At 41.4% G+C, this 18260-nt stretch overlaps 1 protein-coding gene across 1 annotated transcript in view; it reads right to left on the bottom strand.

Annotated features, from left to right (window-relative positions):
* The window catches only part of RAB11FIP2 (RAB11 family interacting protein 2), a 32692-nt gene extending 29186 nt beyond the window's left edge, over positions 1-3506 (bottom strand). Inside the window, exon 1 of the mRNA XM_083505744.1 lies at positions 2193-3506. Coding sequence (XP_083361870.1) covers positions 2193-2542 — 350 coding nt within the window. The 5' untranslated portion in view covers positions 2543-3506. The remainder of the gene's footprint in view (positions 1-2192) is intronic.
* Positions 3507-18260: the final 14754 nt, after the last annotated feature.

The raw sequence follows: 18260 nt of genomic DNA, 5'->3' as shown, positions 1-18260 counted from the left end.
AACAAATTAAAAACAGAATAAAATATCAAACATTAAAAACTTCCCTAAACAGGGCTGCTACAAGACAAGCAGATTAAAAATGCAAATTATAAATATACAGGCAATTCCTGATTTAGGCGCATCCTATGTGTGTGCGATCGTGCACATGCGCACAGTCTGGAAGTTTTTAGATATTTCTAGCCCACCTTTCCTCCAAGAAGCTCAAGTGTCAAGGTGGGAGTTAGGAACCAGTCAGCAATAACTCACAAGGTGTCAATGAAGTTAATTTTTTACTCAAGGAAACAAAACAGCTCAGGCCTATTGAGCACAGCAACTCTTCCCAGCAGGTCTTGCCCAATGGGGGAATTGCAACTGAAGGTCCACAGCTCCCTAAGTTTCCTCCTCTCCCAGGTCCTTCCTAAGCAATCTGAAACACCAATGTCTAGTCTGTCTCTGCTCCACCCTCTTCATACCTTTGTGGGTTCTGAGAGACCAGCAGGGAGGGGACCTGATCACAGTCAAGCTTTACTTGTCAGTTTATTTCAGCGTGTTTATAAAATGTAGGGTTGCCATATTTCAAAAAGTGAAAATCCAGGCACAAAAGTTGTTGAGTATTGTTGGAAGAGTTGTAGAACTTTTTTGGGGGGGGGGGAGATTTCAGAAGAAGAATCTTTTAAGCTGTTTTTAAGGAAATTCGACAAAATCTACACTTCTGACATGGGTTGCCATATATATGTTCGGATCTGATTCTGCTGGCCAAATCCCAGCAATGTCCAGGAAATTCTGGATGTTTGGCAACCCTAATACAATGGATGTGGTGATGTTGCAATCAGTGAATCACGTCCCTGTAATGAATTCATTTGCATTTCATAAACATTTCAGTTTGACTGACTACAAACAACATTTCATTATTTATTCATCATGTCATTCCATTAGTCTTCCATTAACCATTTTTAGCAGTGATCTGTGAATAAGAAACTATTTAATGATCATTTTACCTTATTTTATCTTACACTTTGAAGTGGTGGACATTTCAACCAGACATTCTATTTTGACATGGTGTCAAAATTTGAATAGTAAACATTATGAAACCTTTATGGTTCTCTTGCAATGCTTAAGGCCCAGAACTCTATCCTACAACGAACAGCATTGCAGTTAAGAGTCTTAGACAGAATTCACTGCCTGTTAAATAATAAATTATATATATAGGCTGTTTTGTAGCATGTAACACATGAATGAGGGAGATGTTAAACATATAACAGCATTATGGGGACAGATATCTATTAGCAACAGTTATGTGCAAAAAACCCCAACCCTGAAATAGTTAAGACTTCCAAGTTTGGAATCAAGGGTTAACTAGGAAAACTAGTATCTGAAGAAGTGTGCATGCACACAAAAGCTCATACCAATAACAAATTTAGCTGGTCTCTAAGGTGCTACTGGAAGGATTTTCAAAATTTTGTTTCGACTACAGCAGACCAACACAGCTACCTACCTGTAACTAGGAAAACTAGTTATTCTGAGATGTTATACCATCCCAATAAACCAAAAGCTGTATGACCGACACAAGTAGATACCACATGCTCATATTGTGTCTGCCATTATAAATTACAATACCAAAGGCTTCATTGGGAACAAATTGATTATTGTCCTAAGGGATAATGTAAAAGAACGCAGTACTGTACTGAAGCATGTAACGGTTCAGACATTCATGTGTTATGGAATAACAGAACAACCAAACTTATGAGTGAAAGAACAGAAGACAGAGTGAACCTACAAAACAGAGTAGGCCAAAATGGTGTACAGTATTTTAAAAATAAACCATTTCTTTCAAATGGCTATTCCCAAAATAGCAAACTTCATAGTATGGAGGTATACCAGTGGGATTTTCTTTCTTCTGCATTTCAGATTAGCATTTTGGTTTCATCCAAAGTGAAACTCCTGCACAGCTTGTTCTGCATCATCCAAATACCTTCTGTTGACAGGCTAGCAATCCTCAGCCCCCAATTACTGATGAGACCCTACCTACCATTTGGGAATAATTACTATGTATGACCACACATCAGTAATGAAGTGTGCATGTATAAATTTCAAAATGATAATACAGTCATACACCTATTAATACTGCTCTGCATATAAACTGGTTTTTGGAGCATATGGGTAAACCTTAAAGCAAAAAAAGTTCCCAGCATATATAAGAAAATAACACTTACTCAGTTTTCCTTCTGAGCTTGTCCTCAAAGATATCATTCAGATTTATTGCCACTTGTCCCAGAAACTTATCAAGCCCAACAAGTGACCTGTGCATCACTATCAGGCAGAGGACGTATTTCTCAGGATTCCCTTCCATCAGCAATCCGGGCAACTCAAAGGAGGCCTCTTCTTTCCATACAGGATCCAGAGTCTTCTCTGCCACGGAAGTGGAGTATTTCTCCTTTCCCAACTGTATGATTGTGTATGTATCATTAGTGCCACTTTTGCCCTTTGGCTTCAGGTCTCTGGCCTGCAGGACTGTGACCTGCACGTGAGTTGGGAACCACTTCTGGGCTTGCTCAGCCAACATACTGTCGGCCGGGGTGGGGGGTGGGGTCTTCAGCAGCAACAGCGACACAGGTAACCTGTTCTACAGGCAGGTACACTTAATACTAAGGCAGCTCACTTTAGGCTGACAGACCTTCGAGGACATACAGGCACAAGGGTCTCAACTGCTCCTTGGTCAGCTTCCTAACAAGTGGGGCAAGATTCTAGATTCGATTATGCCCTCAGTATTCATTTGCACTGTTTCCCTCCCCACTTTCTAGCACCAGCCCTGTTTCCCTGCACTTGTGTTCAGGGCGCAGCTTATTATCTTAAGCCCCCTGCTCTGACTCTGGCGAGCGGGATTTCCACCTGCTACCCCCTTTGCTTTTTAAAAAGTGGCGGGGTGGAGGAGAGGACAGAAACCAGCACTGCAGGATTTAAAGAAGCAGGGAGAAAGTCCCCAAGGGAAACTTCCCTCTCCCTCCCTCCCTCTCTGCGCTTCCCCCACAGCCTCGGGGACGAACCCAGCGCCCTAGGAGTGGGGCGGGGAAACCCCAAGAGAGCGGCATTTAAAAACAACCATTGGGAGGTGGGCAAAGGGGGCTCCTGCTGAGGGAAACCTGCGCCCGCCCGGGCGAGGCCTGTCTCCTTGCTTCCCCTTGCGGTTCTCTAATGCCTCCCCCCCCCCCCCACTGAAGCAGCTGGGGGAGCCTAGCCGGGGCAGAGGGATAGGCAAAGCCGCCGCTTCCCGCCCACGGAGGCGTCGCTTGGGGCGAAGCAGCGGCGCGTCCTACCGCGGGAGCGAGAGGGAGAGACGCCCCGCCGGCCCCTCAGCGCTGCCCGGCCGCCTCCCCTGGGCAGAGGCTGCGAGGCCGCCGGGCCGAAGCCGCCACTTCCGCCTTCCCCATTGTTGCCTTGAGCCGGCGCCGCTGAGTGGGAGAGGACGAGCAGCACAGCAGCAGCAGCGCCGCCTCTTTCCCTGGGCGGTCAGAGGGCGGAGGGCAGGGTTCACACCGCCGCCGCCGCGCCTCTCCTCGCTACTCCCGCTTTGCCCTGCCCAGATCGCAGCTGCCTCCGCGCACGGGGTGGGGGTGCTTTTATTTATTTATTCCCCCCCCCAAAAAAATCCTTTCCCAAGGCATACAGAGGAAGAAGGACGGGGGTCCCTGGCAAGCGGAGCATTCCCCGCAAGGCACCGATGCGCCGAGTTTGGGTGCGCGCAGCTGAGCACCCTTTGTAGGACATCTCTCCCTCTCTCTGCGCGCGTCTGGTGTGGCGTTTAAAGTCAGCGCTCCCCCCAGGACTGAGAGATCGGTCTTGCCTCTCTATGTACCCAGAGTGGGGTCTTTTTCTTAACACCGCGCATCGGACGGTGGGGCAGACGCGGGAAGCCTCCCGATGGGTGCCTAGTCCTTTCGAGCCGATCGGTTTTGTACTTCTATGCCGCTATCCCGCGACCAGCTGTGTGCCCAAAGCGGCTTACTACACAGCAGACATCCCAGAACAGCAAAACGGAGAACGTTGGAAATAACAGATGTACAAAAGGCAGAACATGTCGGTAGTTTAGAAATAACTTGAAATTTAGCAAGCACAGGATGCTAATAGTGCTAGCACAGGACTCACACAATTTTGAGCTTTGATTCGCACAAAATCAACCCTGGTGGTTGAAGTCAATGGGTGATAGTTAAAGCTAGTTATGATGGGAATAGGTCCACTGAAACTAATGGTCTTAAAAGACCATTGATTTCTACTGGTCTACATTGTGTGTGAACAGATTTGTTTTAACACTCATTATTCAGTATGTTAAAACCATGACCTCTTTTCTGCCACAATAGAGCTGGGCGGTATTCTGCTAAATTTTACTTGGAGTGAAATTAACATAACGTAAGTTAGATCCTTTAATTTCAGTGCATCTGCCCCGAGTAAAACTTAGTTAATTATCACCTTCAGTGCCAAAGAAACTCTTATTCAATTGCCCATAGATTAAAAATTATATTTTTATGGGTCATGATGGCCTGAGAAACTACAGTGAAAATAAGAGCCAAACCTGAACTGAAAGGTGGAAAAACTCCAAAAAGGAATCGTAGGGAATGGGCACAATTGATGTGCAGTGACTATAGTGGAATGACCACAAGAACAATGAAGTAAAAGATCCCCCAAAGTAGGAAAACAGCACAAAACAGAACAATGATTTTCAGCATACAGGAAAAAAGTGGAATTAATATACTGGACGCGGGTGGTGCTGTGGGTTAAACCACAAAGCCTAGGACTTGCTGATCAGAAGGTCGGCGGTTCGAATCCCCGCGACGGGGTGAGCTCCTGTTGCTCAGTCCCTGCTCTTGCCAACCTAGCAGTTCGAAAGCACGTCAAAGTGCAAGTAGATAAATAGGTACCGCTCCGGCAGGAAGGTAAACGGCGTTTCCGTGTGCTGCTCTGGTTCGCCAGAAGCAGCTTAGTCATGCTGGCCACATGACCCAAAAGCTGTACGCCGGCTCCCTCGGCCAATAAAGAGAGATGAGCGCCGCAACCTCAGAGTCGGTCACGACTGGACCTAATGGTCAGGGGTCCCTTTACCTTTACCTTACTGTTCTGAAGCAGAATTATAGTGCCACAATAATTCCACAAATGGAGTAACAGCAATTAAGAATGGTAAATTCTGAGAAAAACTAGTTTTAGTATATTATAATTCCCCAAAATATTCAAGTCCACGAGTTTTAATGATAGTAGCATTTGTACCATACTATTGTTGCTGCATACTCCTTTCTCTCTGCCTTGCTCAGCACCTGAAAAAAGGAGATTCAAGCTGAGCTCCAAAACTTTGAATGATTGGTACTGTGTATTACAGGGATTATTCTGGGATAAAAGTGCTGCTAGGAGTGAGATGTTGGTGGCATAATCTTAACTTCTTAACGGTAGGCACAGAAACGGAATTACATTTTCTGGAACAGTATGACCATGGAATGGCAGTCCATAACACAGAATAGTATAATAAAGCCTGCTAATGCGTGTCAGGGTATAGAGAGGCTGGTATGACATTGTACAGAAAACAGGAATGTCATGTGACTAAATCATAGTTGACTAATCTTACCTATTTCATTAAAATGTATTATTGAATTAAAACTGTGTGTATCTGTGTAAAAGCAAAAGCACTGAATAAGAAACATGCTTTGCTTGTATTTAATGTATGTGATGTCACAGCAGGCACCATTGTTGGAGAAGTAGTTCTGCTGTGTTAAAGTGAAGGCATAATACTTAAAATTTTGCATTTCTTTTCAAGGTTGATCTTTCTTCAACTTTGGGTTCCCAGGTGTTGGACTCCCTTCCCCTATCATCCCAGCCAGCCTCACCAATTATCAGGCATGATCAGGACCCAGTGCTGAACAACACTGATCTAGTGAATGCAAGGAACAAAATAATACATCAGTGTTTGTCTCCCCTCTACAGCCTCTCAGGTCTTTTTCAGCAGCCTAAGTATGTCCAAGACCATACCTTGTCATTGCCTCTTAAAGCAATGATGTTATTCCTTAAAGCTATTCCATAAAATAAGCATTTTTAATTGTAAAACCATGGACTCACTGTACCTCAGTTTGGTTCCACAGACCAAACACTGGAAGTGGCACTTTAAATCATACACAACTTGGTATGTGTGCAATTCATTAATACAAATCGCCAAACACTTTTGTGTCATATGTGCCTTACATTGCAATAGGATTACACAAAAATAAGGACTATTCCAGCTGAAACAAATAGATCTTGTTTGCCCAAGACTGGGGCTTGGTGGATTTAATCCTTGAAAATCAAGGTAGGGTTACTATTTTGATACTTCAAAATGAAAATGCAAGAATTTGACTATATTTTTCTCAATCAACAAAACAGCATTAATGTAGTAAACTACCTTTACCTAACCTAAAATGAAGATGAAAAAATAGCCCTATCTTTAAAAGAACTATCGTGCTGTCAATTAATTAAATTGACAGCACACTAATATGCAAGTATTCCAATCCTATACCCACTTATTATGAATAAGGAGGACTTCTAAGACCACGCAAGACTTATTTTTTCTTACTGTTTATTCTTCATGTTGATAATTTTTGCCTGAAGATAAGCTACATAAAGCTCAAACCAATTGCTCTGTTTTTCTGTTTCCATCAACAAATGATCTGTTCAAGGAGGCCTTATCCATTGGTAATTAATTGATTAATTAATTGTATGTCATGTGTCTACAACTGAGATGTAAAATCAACATTAACTAGAATTTACATCCAACAAGAAAATGATTCTCTTTATCTTCCTGTTCCACTTTCACATTCACAAGCAATACATCCCAGATTAAAATGTGTTCTTGGCATCCAGTTAAGGAAATTATCTAATGAATGACAAATAATAATACATATTTCCTCTATGGAGAAAACCTGAAATAAGGAAATACCCACCAAAATAATTTGACATGTATGAATTAGTGGGTAAATACTTTCATCAGTAATTGTTATCTGTACACATGGGAATAAAGACACAAAGTATGATTGTGCACATATATACACCCTATGTGAAATTAAATTGGTTTGAAAGCAGCCTCGCTCAGCTCAAAGATCATGATTTTTCAGGATTTTTTTCTCCATGTCTGGAGCTCATTATGATTTTCAAAGGGGCTCCAGTTTGTAGGAGAGGGCAATTCCTGGCACATCAACTCCAAGACTTGATTCAGCTGCCATTGAAGCTTCTGCACTGGAGATATCCAATAACTTCAGCGTGAGTGGGTTTCCCCTGTCCCCAATATGGGCACAATCAAAAGACATTCAAGCCATCTGTTAATCTCTCTAAACCAGAAATGGTTCAATTTACTTAATGATATGTATGTATGTGTGTTTGTGTGTCTCCAGAGCACAAACATATGCATTTACATATCTGTCTCCATACAAACTTAGATCATTTAGGCATACAGGAGTATCTTCATATTAACAAGACTACTATTTCTGCAATCCTGAAATCACTTCATGTGGAAGAATCCATTGACTTCTATAAATCTAGCCCTATGTTTATGTTTTGGGGGTTGCTGGTTTGCTGCATTGGACTTCAAAATGTATGCAAGGACAACCACAAGCACATCTTCCTAGCAATGTTTCTGGGCACAATTTGGTGAAGTAATGGGATTTACTCATCCCAGCTGTTTGCCAATCCATAGCATTAGCCTGCAGAATTGTTAAGTGACAAGCTGGTGGCAACAAACAACCTTAAATAACAGGGTGAAGGCCCAGGGATTTAAGATCCTTGCAAGGGTTCCCTTCTTCACAATTTACCAACCTTTGAAAGGTAAGTTTATAGATCAAATGATGAATCTTTAGATACAACTGAACTAGATTACAGATTATGGGGTGTTATGTACTGAGTTGAATAGGATCCAAAAGGCAGCAGTCTGATTGGTCCTAGAACAATAGGATCCAGAATGCAGCAGTCTGATTGGTTCTAGGATCCAGAATGCAGCAGTTTTATTGGTCCACAGGAGCCACCCAATCCAGCTCCAGGTGGAAGGGAATCCGCAACCTGATTGGCCTACAGGAGAATCCCGGAATTAGCCAATCACGTGGGGCCCATTGTGTAAATAATGTAAATAAGGCAGACATTCTGGGGGAACTCCATTCTTCCTCTCCTCTATGAGCGGAATAAAGAGCATGAAATCCACTCTTGACTCCGAGTATCTTTCAAGGATGTTTATGAGGACCACTATATTCATTCACTAAGTAGGCCTTCCTCTCTAGTACAACCTAACCAGTTGAATCCAGCAGAGTGGGCTCAGCTGAGCTACTAATTTACCCAGTGGCCCTTCAATAATTACTATTCAGTGACTGGCCTTGATAGCACAACAGCTTTCTTGTATTTACAGCTTTGTTTAAGCAGAGTTTGGTCCAGCCGCAACTGTTCAGATAAATATCACTGTATTGGAAACTGCTGCATGGCTTCTGAGCCATGTGCTATTCCAGCTCCTCCCAGGCATGCCCATGTTTTGCCAGATTCTAAGTCTCTCCACGAGTTCAAGTCGCACCACAGGCACTATGGCAGTTGTTCTATTAGCACAAGCAGTGATGGGGGGTGGGGAGTGACTTTCCCATTATGGACAATTTTGAAATACTAGTAACACAGCATGAGCAAAAGCAGAATGACCACACATCCTTTAACACAGTATGGTAACAGACAGAGGTTCAGGCCTGCTTTTGATGTTGCACCTGCGTGAGTGCAAGCTGAGGGGGCAGAGTGACGCATGAGTCAGAAGGAGATAAAACATCACAGTGCAGCTCCAAACCTCCATCTCAACTCCAGCTAATAAAATGGGAGTCAGAGGAGAAGGAAGACACAAGCAGAAATTCACAGGTGTAAGAAACATATTAAGGTTTCAGCAGACCTAGCATGCCGTTTCCTTAAAAACAACAAACCAGTTTTACGTAGAAGCTTCACAAGAAATGAATGAGCCAGTTCCTAATTTATTGGCTATTATTTGATTGATTTCACAGAATTCTAGATTTTAATATTCCTAATTATTATTTCAAATAGTAGTAAGAACTCTTGTGATGTAGTTGCTCAAAAATGGAGAATATACACATTAGGTATGTAAACTAGGCAAGCATACTGTTGTGTCAGCTAATAGGGTAAGTTAGCATGGTTTTGGTTTGCTTGGGCTCCTGTGGTTCTCTCCTTGTTCTAACTGATGGGAAAGAAAGGTTGAATTTGAAGGCCTGGCTATGCATTGCTTACTTCCTGAACCCCCCCAAAACAAAACAGTATAAAATAATAAGACTATATATTCCAACTGTTTCTGTTAGACACAGTCCATTTTTTCCAACACCTGTCTCTGGTAAATTACCATCCTTCTTTTTGTCTTATGAGGAGCTCGGGGTTTGTGTTCTATTTATTTATTTACGGTACATTAGCCTGTGTGTGTATGCGTATAGACAAGAGTATAGACTCCCAATAGCAAATGTTACTGAGTGTGTTCTGAGTTGCTACTTTTCTATGCGTAGATCCATTGCATTCTGTTTTATCATTCTTACTTTCTTGAAAAACAAATATCTTAGAGGGCTGAGTTAAACATCAGCTCAGCTGAACCTGCAACAGTTCTAAAGCTGGCATGTGCATTAGCGAATACCATGTACAATCCTATGAAAATCCTTCAGCAATATGTGACAGAGTGTAAGTGCATTGAAGTAGTGATCCTGGCTGTGAAAACAAGGATCATATATAAAGTACTCAGCCCTATTTTCAGTTTTGGAATGTTGGGGAGTGCATAGAAACAGAGTCATACAAATGTTGAATGATGAAATAATTGAGAATGTTGCTGAATCTAAATGAATTGTGTGGGTACAAAGAGAGCATGTTTGGACCATGGTGTGGTTCCAGATAATCTGAGGAATCCCCCCCCCCCGACCCACATACAGTACATACATACACTATTTTTCAAATAGAAAAATTCTAATTTAGTATGTGGTGGGGGTAAAATGGTTCTTGAATTTGTACATAAAATGGATGCTGTGGTCTGGCTGGAGGCAAGTACTATCCCATTCTTTGCCAAGATAAGAATGATTCAGTGTTTCACTCATTCCAAATAGCTTGTTGAGCATCTTCTTTCTGACCCCCAAATCAAAAATGATTGCAAGGGCCATGGGAATTGTCTGAATTTACTTTGGCACTCACAAGTGTTAGAAGAATATTGGAAACAAATCTTGGATATGTTCTCGTCATATGAATATAAATTAGCTTTAGGCAGATTAGTTGGAGATTGAACTGGGAAACTCTAATTGAGGCCAATAAATTGCTACATTAGGGCCAAATCTTCTTGTCATTTGCATTATTATAAATTCTGAGGAACTACTATTGAAAGTCAGTGTTGGAGTTACCATGGATTTAGGCCAGGGGAATCTGGCCTTTGATTGGTATATGAAGTTTGAGGGATCATAATTTAGTATTAGAAATCCATTCGCTCTTACTAGCCTAGTCTGGAACTTGAAAATGGGCCTAGGTTCAATTCATACAGTACCTTATCGGTTTCCTCCTATGACTAAAATCAGCCTAAATTAAATGGGTGCTGCTTCACCCAAGTGACTATTCAACTGGGTCAGGATCCTGGTGACTACCACTGCATCCTGATACCATTTGTTGAGGGCCTTGTGTTTGGCAGAAAGGAAAGTTGTATAGCCTGAATAGTCATTTTACAATGGATACAAAAGAGACACTGCTTCCTGCAGTTGGAGGAAAAGAGCATTAGAATTCACTTTTTTCTTTCTTAAAAGAGTTCTATACTTAATTTGTTGGGGTGAATTTGAGAGCTGCTCTTCTAAACACCCGCATGCCAAATCCTGGATACACTCCACCAGCAACTGCCTTGTCCCAGAAGCAGACATCTATGTATCTGGTCTACTTCTAATAACACGTTTTGTCAGATTCTTCCATCCAACAGCCACCTTGGCTTTTACAAATATGTGAGGTGACTGCAAAATAGAGTAGCAATACTTTTATTTCAACAATTAGAAAGGGGAGATACGAACCCTAGCCTGAGTGAGAGATACAATCTGAACTTTCCCATGTGGCTGTCCCCTGTTGATGACATTCCAGTCCTTAAAGCATTATTCTTTAATTAAGTGAATAGCTAGACTTAATAGTTTTCTGTAACTATAAGTGTCAGTGATTTATCCTTACACCCAACCCAAATTACTCTTATATTTCTCCAACTGAAATAGTCCAGCTGAATTGGACTAAGAATGTTAAGAAACAAGGAAAATGTCTAGTCAAAGCATTCCTTTTGCTTAAAGTGCCTACTGATGACTTTTTTTTGTCAGCATGGCACAGAAAATTTATTTAAAACCTTAATTGCTTGCTTTGGAAATTTAGTCCAAGGTTGCAGTGCTACGAGCACTTCCTTGTGAGTAAGGCTGCACTCCTAGTGCTGGGAGGGGGGCAGCTGTAGCTCAGGCCTGCAGAGAAATTGTGATGATGGACAGGGATAACTGCAGTATAAGGTAGTAAAGAATTGCCAGTGGGCTATCCCCCCAATGGAAAGCTCCCTATTGAGGTGTTTGGTGCAGGGACAGAGTGCTGGAAGTCTTGGCTGTTTGGCTCCTAAGCTGTGCCATCCTGGAGCTGGCACAGAAAAATGGATGAAAAGCTACCCTCTCCACCATCAGCAGCTTCCATTCCTACTGACCAGAGCCAGTCCTGGTCTTTGCTGACTCCACCACTCCAACATGAGAAAACAGTTTTGGACTGAGAAACAGGCAATGCCATTACCAGTATCACTTCACGCGCACACACCCTCTTCGAATATTAGGGGAAGGGCCTGTAGCTCAGTGGTAGAGCACTTGCTTTGCATACAGGAAGTCCCATAGACAATCCTTGGCATCTCCAGGTAGGGCCAGGGAAGACAGGTCTGACTCAGCTTCCTATGTTCCTAAGATGTGTACATTCGGTGACCCTCAACATCTGTAAACCATAACAAAACAAGGCTCCAAGTACACCAGAGGAGGAATTGGCTCTAGAAGAAGAAGCATCAAGGATCTTAACCATTTTTCGTTGTACAGAACTTGGACACGCTGTCAGTGCGGCATTCAGGACAAGAACAGTGTTCATCCAATAGGTGAACTCTTTGTACACTGACCCACCCTGTCCTTTAATGCTTAGCTGTTTCAGAATGAAAATTCCATACACTTTAAGTCCTTCATTTTCTTGGCGACCCCCTCAGCCTTTTGCATTCTGCCAGCTTTGAAAGCCAATATATTATTTCCATAAAGAAGGATTGTCAACAGAAAACTCAGATAGTTAGTGCTTACAGAAATAGAGCCCAAACAGGGACAGTGAGAATCAAGTGGAAGGCACCAGCAAACTCAGGGAATTCTTCAGGTTTGCATACATACAAAGCAATTTTGAAAAACCCAACCACTAAAAGCACACAATCCTATATAGGGGGTGGGAAGAACTCCAAAATAACCCAATGAGGACTGAGCATGCTAATTCCTCCTCACTGGACTGTTGGAGAAGGAATAAAGATGAAGGGAAATAGAATGCCCTGCATCTCAAGCTCCAGAGCCTGAACAGGAGCACTTCTGTTAGGAGGTAAGGACGCCCTGAAATATGTATCATGTATGAGATAATGGCAGAAACAAACTTATTCCTCTTGGCTCAAAGTGCACCAAAAGCACCCACTGGATGTTCTATGTACCTTCATACTTTGAAATATGATGCGTTCCTTCCTGACTTTCAGTTTAAATCAACACTATAAATTGATTTTCATTTAAGAAAGTTTTGAGTTCCCTAGGGACAATCTTTCATCTTCTTTATATATCATGTTTGTCGTATTTTCTTTACAGTAAGGTATTATATTGGGCAATATATAGGTTTCCTTTGGAGAAACCAATAGATGCTTGAGTTAAAAATTAATTAAAAATATTACTATTGATAGCTCTGCACACTCAAAGTGAAATCCTTTGGATGTGTAGGACCAGAAGTTTATAAATAATAAGACCTGTTTTCAATGGGGCCTATCCCAGAAAATGTGGGCACAAGTTTGCAGCCTTATAATGTCTTCATATAGCTTCTGTGTGCATCAATGTGCATTGATTTTGTCTTGTTTTGAAATGTAGTTGTTTTATAATGATATGTAGAATGAGCACAATGGAAGAATAAAATCTATTTGAATAACTTCCAATGTATAAAGTTTCAAACAGCCTTAGACCAGATTACCTGAATTACCACCTAGATCACAGTGGTCATCTGGATAAGCCTTCCTGCCTGTCTCACCATTAACTCATGATTGTTTAGTTTCTATGTGAACTGTGTGACACCAGGATTTTGGAACACTGTTCCCACTGTAACCAGGCAGGCATCTACAATTTTGATATTTTGTTTCCTGCTGAAAACATTTGTGTTTCACAAATGTTTCTGTTAGAGAATTTGATTCAGTGTTAGTAACTTGTTTTGTACAGTATGTTATTCTTACAAAAATCATAAATTTATGTTTTAATGATTTGATTGTATGCTGTTATATTTTTCTTACGGGGTGGCTGTTTTTAAATATTCTTATAAACAAAAGGCGGGGGGAGTAACAATATAACATATTGTTTATTCAGAAGGAAGCCCCAAATTCAGACAGACAAACTCTTTGTGTATCATTAACAAAAGGCTACAATATTTTTAGTGCTGTTCTGGATAGTCCGTCCTATGATTTACTTCAGCCTTGTAGTAATTTAAATTTAGGCATTCTGACCCCCGTCTGTATTTTGTTCTCGTTGCAGGTCAAACACCAAAAAGTAACTAGTAAATGACTAGTTCAGCCATCTTGATGGCTTGTTGTTAAGGCAGAAATGTGTGCATGAGAGCGCTCTCTCTCTCTCTCTCTCTCGCTCTCTCTCTCTCTCTCTCTCTCTCACACACACACACACACCTATCTTGGTGCCTAGGTTGAAATATTTTCTGCCCCAGATAAAATACCTTTTTAAACCTTCCAGGCTTTCTAAGAGACAAATCATTTTTTCTTAGGACTGAATGCTGTTTTAGAATGATTTTATGCTACAAGTGTTGGCTTTATGTGAGTATTTATATTGATATTATACTTTTAATCCCATTTTATTGTTTTTTATTAAAAAAAATGTCACCCATCCAGAGGGCATGGATGAAAGGCAGTATGTAAAGTGCCAAATATAAACCAAGAAAGAAATAAGCAAATAAGGTACCAGTGCCACTAGTCTCCTTATAGTGTGAGGGCATCTCACAGTATTTGAGAATTGAGGGGAAATGGAGTAATCGCTTACAAAAGATTGCATTCCCATTGGTGGGATCAAGAGGGAAAGTCTAGGCAGCTCAGAGCTCTCTCCCATTAACCTGGTCCATCAGAAGACAGGAAAGAGATCCCAGCTGATGAGGTTCTAATGAACTATGACCTGTAAATAAGCCCTCAATGAGACCAAGTTAAATTCTCAGAGTCTTTCCAAACTGACTGCTTATATTCCCTCCCTTTCATTAGATCAGTTGGTATTTCATCCAGCAACTAAACTCCCTGAAAATACTGTTTTAATACTTAACAATCCACCTTTGTAGCTTAATAGGTATTAATGCACAGATATGCCTCCCCACCCCCACCCCCAAAATTAAATAAATTTGATTTGGAAGTTGCTGGGTCCTTGTGTTTGTCATGCAAATTCTCAGTTCTGTTCTTTTTATGATAATGTAAAATAAAGTAGTGTCTTAAGTAACACTATAAATCATTTGCTTTCTATTACACACAGCTGGTTTTGTTACAGTAATGGTTTTGTGTGGGTGCACACTTGCCATGCATTTTAAAGGCATTCTTTTCACATGGCCTGCCTGCAATTGATGTTTGCTCAAATATAAGGAGATAAAGACAGAAGAGTAATTTATTCTAATATATTAACATGTTTTTCCCCCAAATGCACCTACCATATAAAGCACTTACTTCTATTTACAAAAACGACTCTCTCCCTCCCTCCCCAACTCTCCCTGACACTGCCTAGAGTTTTCAGCATACTAAAGATCCAGAATGAAAATGAGAACCAGCTGGGGATGTTATATGGGTTTAACTTACTCAAAAGAGCACAGGACGAACGGTAAGAATTAAACAAACCACAAATTATTTTGGACTGTCTGGTTTACATTAGAAGTAAACTTTTCACTGCTGGTTGTTGTTTCAAAACTATCGCCTCTATTTTTGATACCCTTCCTTGTGATCTAATACAAACGATGTCCCACTTGTTTAATCCATTGTTAGTCCAGGATTAATTTTTTTATATATATTACACTCATATGCCCTGAAATATTTCTCACTCTGTTTTTTTGGCTTTGCGCCAATGAGCAATACTGTTTCAAGTTGAATGAAAATGTAATATTAAAAGAAATGTTTCGCTTTGTTGTTGGCACATACCGATTTCACACCTTGAAAAGAATCTAACCACATCAAAAATGGGCTCTGTCTGTTTCCAATACTCAGATGAGGCAGAATGTTAAAGGAAGAAGTGGAGAGTTGTTGGTGGGGGTGGCGGTGGGAATAAATAAGTCAGTGCAGTATAGTGGTTAGAGCAGGCATAGGCAAACTCCGGCCCTCCAGATGTTTGGGACTACAATTCCCATCATCCCTGACCACTGGTCCTGTTAGCTAGGGATGATGGGAATTGTAGTCCCAAACAACTGGAGGGCCGGAGTTTGCCTATGCCTGGGTTAGAGTGTTGGACTAGAACCTGGGAGATGAGGATTCAAATCCCCATTCAACCATGAAACTCACTGGATGACCTTGGGCCTGTCACTACCTCTCAGCCTAACCTACCTCACAGGGTTGTTGTGGGGATTAAATGAGGAAGAATATGCAAAAAAGGTAAAAAAAAAAAGTAAAGGACCCCTGGATGGTTAAGTCCAGTCAAAGGCAACTATGGGGTACAGCACTCATCTCGCTTTTCAGGCCAAGGGAGCCCGTGTTTATCCACAGACAGCTTTCCATGTCACATGGCCAGCATGACTAAACCACTTCTGGCACAACGGAACACTATGATGGAAACCAGAGCACATGGAAATGGTGTTTGCCTCCCCGCCGCAGCAGTACCTATTTATCTACTTGCACTGGTGTGCTTTCAAACTGATAGGTTGGCAGAAAGTGGGACAGAGGAATGAAGGTTCACCCCATTGCAGGTATTCGAACTGCCGACCTTCCGATCAGCAAGCCCAAGAGGCTGAGTACGCCCCCTTGAACTCCTTGGATAAAAGTGGGTGGGGATATAAATGCAATAAAATGGAAAAATAATAAACAAATAAGCCTAAGGCAACAGCACCACTGTATGATCAACTTGTTGTTTTGCATAATGAGTCATTTTAATAAATGTAAACTACTTTAATGAAGAGCAGGGCCTGTCTGAACTACTACTTCAGCCTTCAAGGTTCAACTGGGGTAATAAACCTTTCCTTGTTGGTTTCCAGCTTGCAAATAGGCCATCATGTCTACCCATTGTGATGTACAGGATTTAGCCTGCACTGGCATATTTAGGGTGGTTTGTGATACTACTGCAAAAGCTGGATTCTAAGTGTTAGCAGCAAGGATGTCAGAATTTATTTACAGTAGGCTAGGAATGCTGGGGAAAACCATTCATTCTGAATTCCGATGTGAACTGTTTTGAATTGCAAGTATTGAAATAATGTACAGTTCCAATTGAACCACTGGCTTTTTTAGTTCCCAAATCTTCTGATACTGCTTGTTATATACTAACCTTGGATCATAGAACAATAGGCAAGTAGAATCCTAGAATGCAATAACTGATTGGCTTGCAGGAGAAGGCCAATCAGGCTCCAGGAAGAAGTTAATCAGCCTATCAGACTGATAGGATCGTAGAATGCAACAACTGATTGGCCTGCAGGAAAAGACCAATCAGGCTCCAGGAGAGAAGCAGAATCAGCCAATCAGATGGGACTCACAGTGTAAATAATGTATATAAAAGCCTGAGGTTTGGGGGGGCAACTCAATCACTGTTTTACAAGCTGCAATAAAAAGCATGAAATCACTACAGGACTCTGAGTATATTTCACTGCTCTTGGCTCAAACACCACCCAAAAAATAAATACATCAAAAACATATACTTGAAATGTATATGTTTGCAGGCTAATTTGGACTTGACTTGAACATATACAGAAGTGATATTAATGAGAAATATATTTATTCACTTGTCCCTGTTATAGGAAGTAAGGCAATATAGGAAAGATGTGTGAAAGGCCCCCTAATTTCATTAAATTACCAAGTTTTATCTTGTACTGTTCAGATACTAAACTGAAGCAGTATCTGTAGAATAAAGTACCCTCACAATCAGCTATCTCAATCCAACTCATGCTTAAGAGCCCATGGAAATCAATGAGGTTTAAATCTGTCACAACTAACTTGGCCTATATATATTACAAGTGAACTCTCTATTTACTGCATTTGCTATTGTTTAAGATAAAACCAATTTGGGAAAGAAACTCTTTTTGCCATTTTTAATGGACGTTTAGTGTTTGTTTACAGATACAGTTGTACCTCAGAAGTCAAATGCCTTGTGAGTCAAATGTTTTGACTCCCGAACGCCACAAACCTGGAAGTGACTGTTCCGGTTTGTGAATGTTCTTTGGAACCCAAACGTCTGACACAACTTCTGTGGCTTCTGGAGCTTCCTGCAGCCAATCGGAAGCCACACCTTGGTTTCTGAACGTTTTGGAAGTCGAACAGACTTCTGGAACGGAATCTGTTTGACTTCCAAGGTACCACTGTAGTTGCCCTGGTGATATTATCTTGTACCACAATGAAAGCAGGATGAGTTCCTAATGACTAAACTCCTCCCTTTGCTCCAATTATAAAGGTAGGGAGATTCCTATCTTTTCTATAGCATATCCTTTGATAGATGGCCTAGTGTCAACCTTTCAAAGGAAGTGCAATATTTATTCACCTTCCTGCCAATCTGGGCTTGCATTTCTGAAGATTTGTGTATCATTAGATGTCTACTCCATATGACTTCAATTGTCTGGATACACTGACTGAGAATGAGAGAGACATACCAGAGATATTAAAATGAATGTAGATCTCTGAGCTTTGATTCAAGATCACCAGAAACCACTGTCCCAAACGTGGTGCTGCTCAATGGTTACATTTCATGTACCTCCTGTCTCTACTGCTGCAGCAGCCATGTCTCTATGGGCTAATGTTTGTGCGGGCTCCCATGCCACAACAAACATGGGTTTTGTGTGTTGCGGTACTATTT

Source organism: Podarcis liolepis (genome assembly GCF_965112155.1).
Source record: "Podarcis liolepis genome assembly, chromosome: 5".
Taxonomy (NCBI): domain Eukaryota; kingdom Metazoa; phylum Chordata; class Lepidosauria; order Squamata; family Lacertidae; genus Podarcis; species Podarcis liolepis.
The sequence above is the reverse complement of the archived record's forward strand: the minus strand, read 5'-3'. Positions and strand labels throughout refer to the sequence as shown.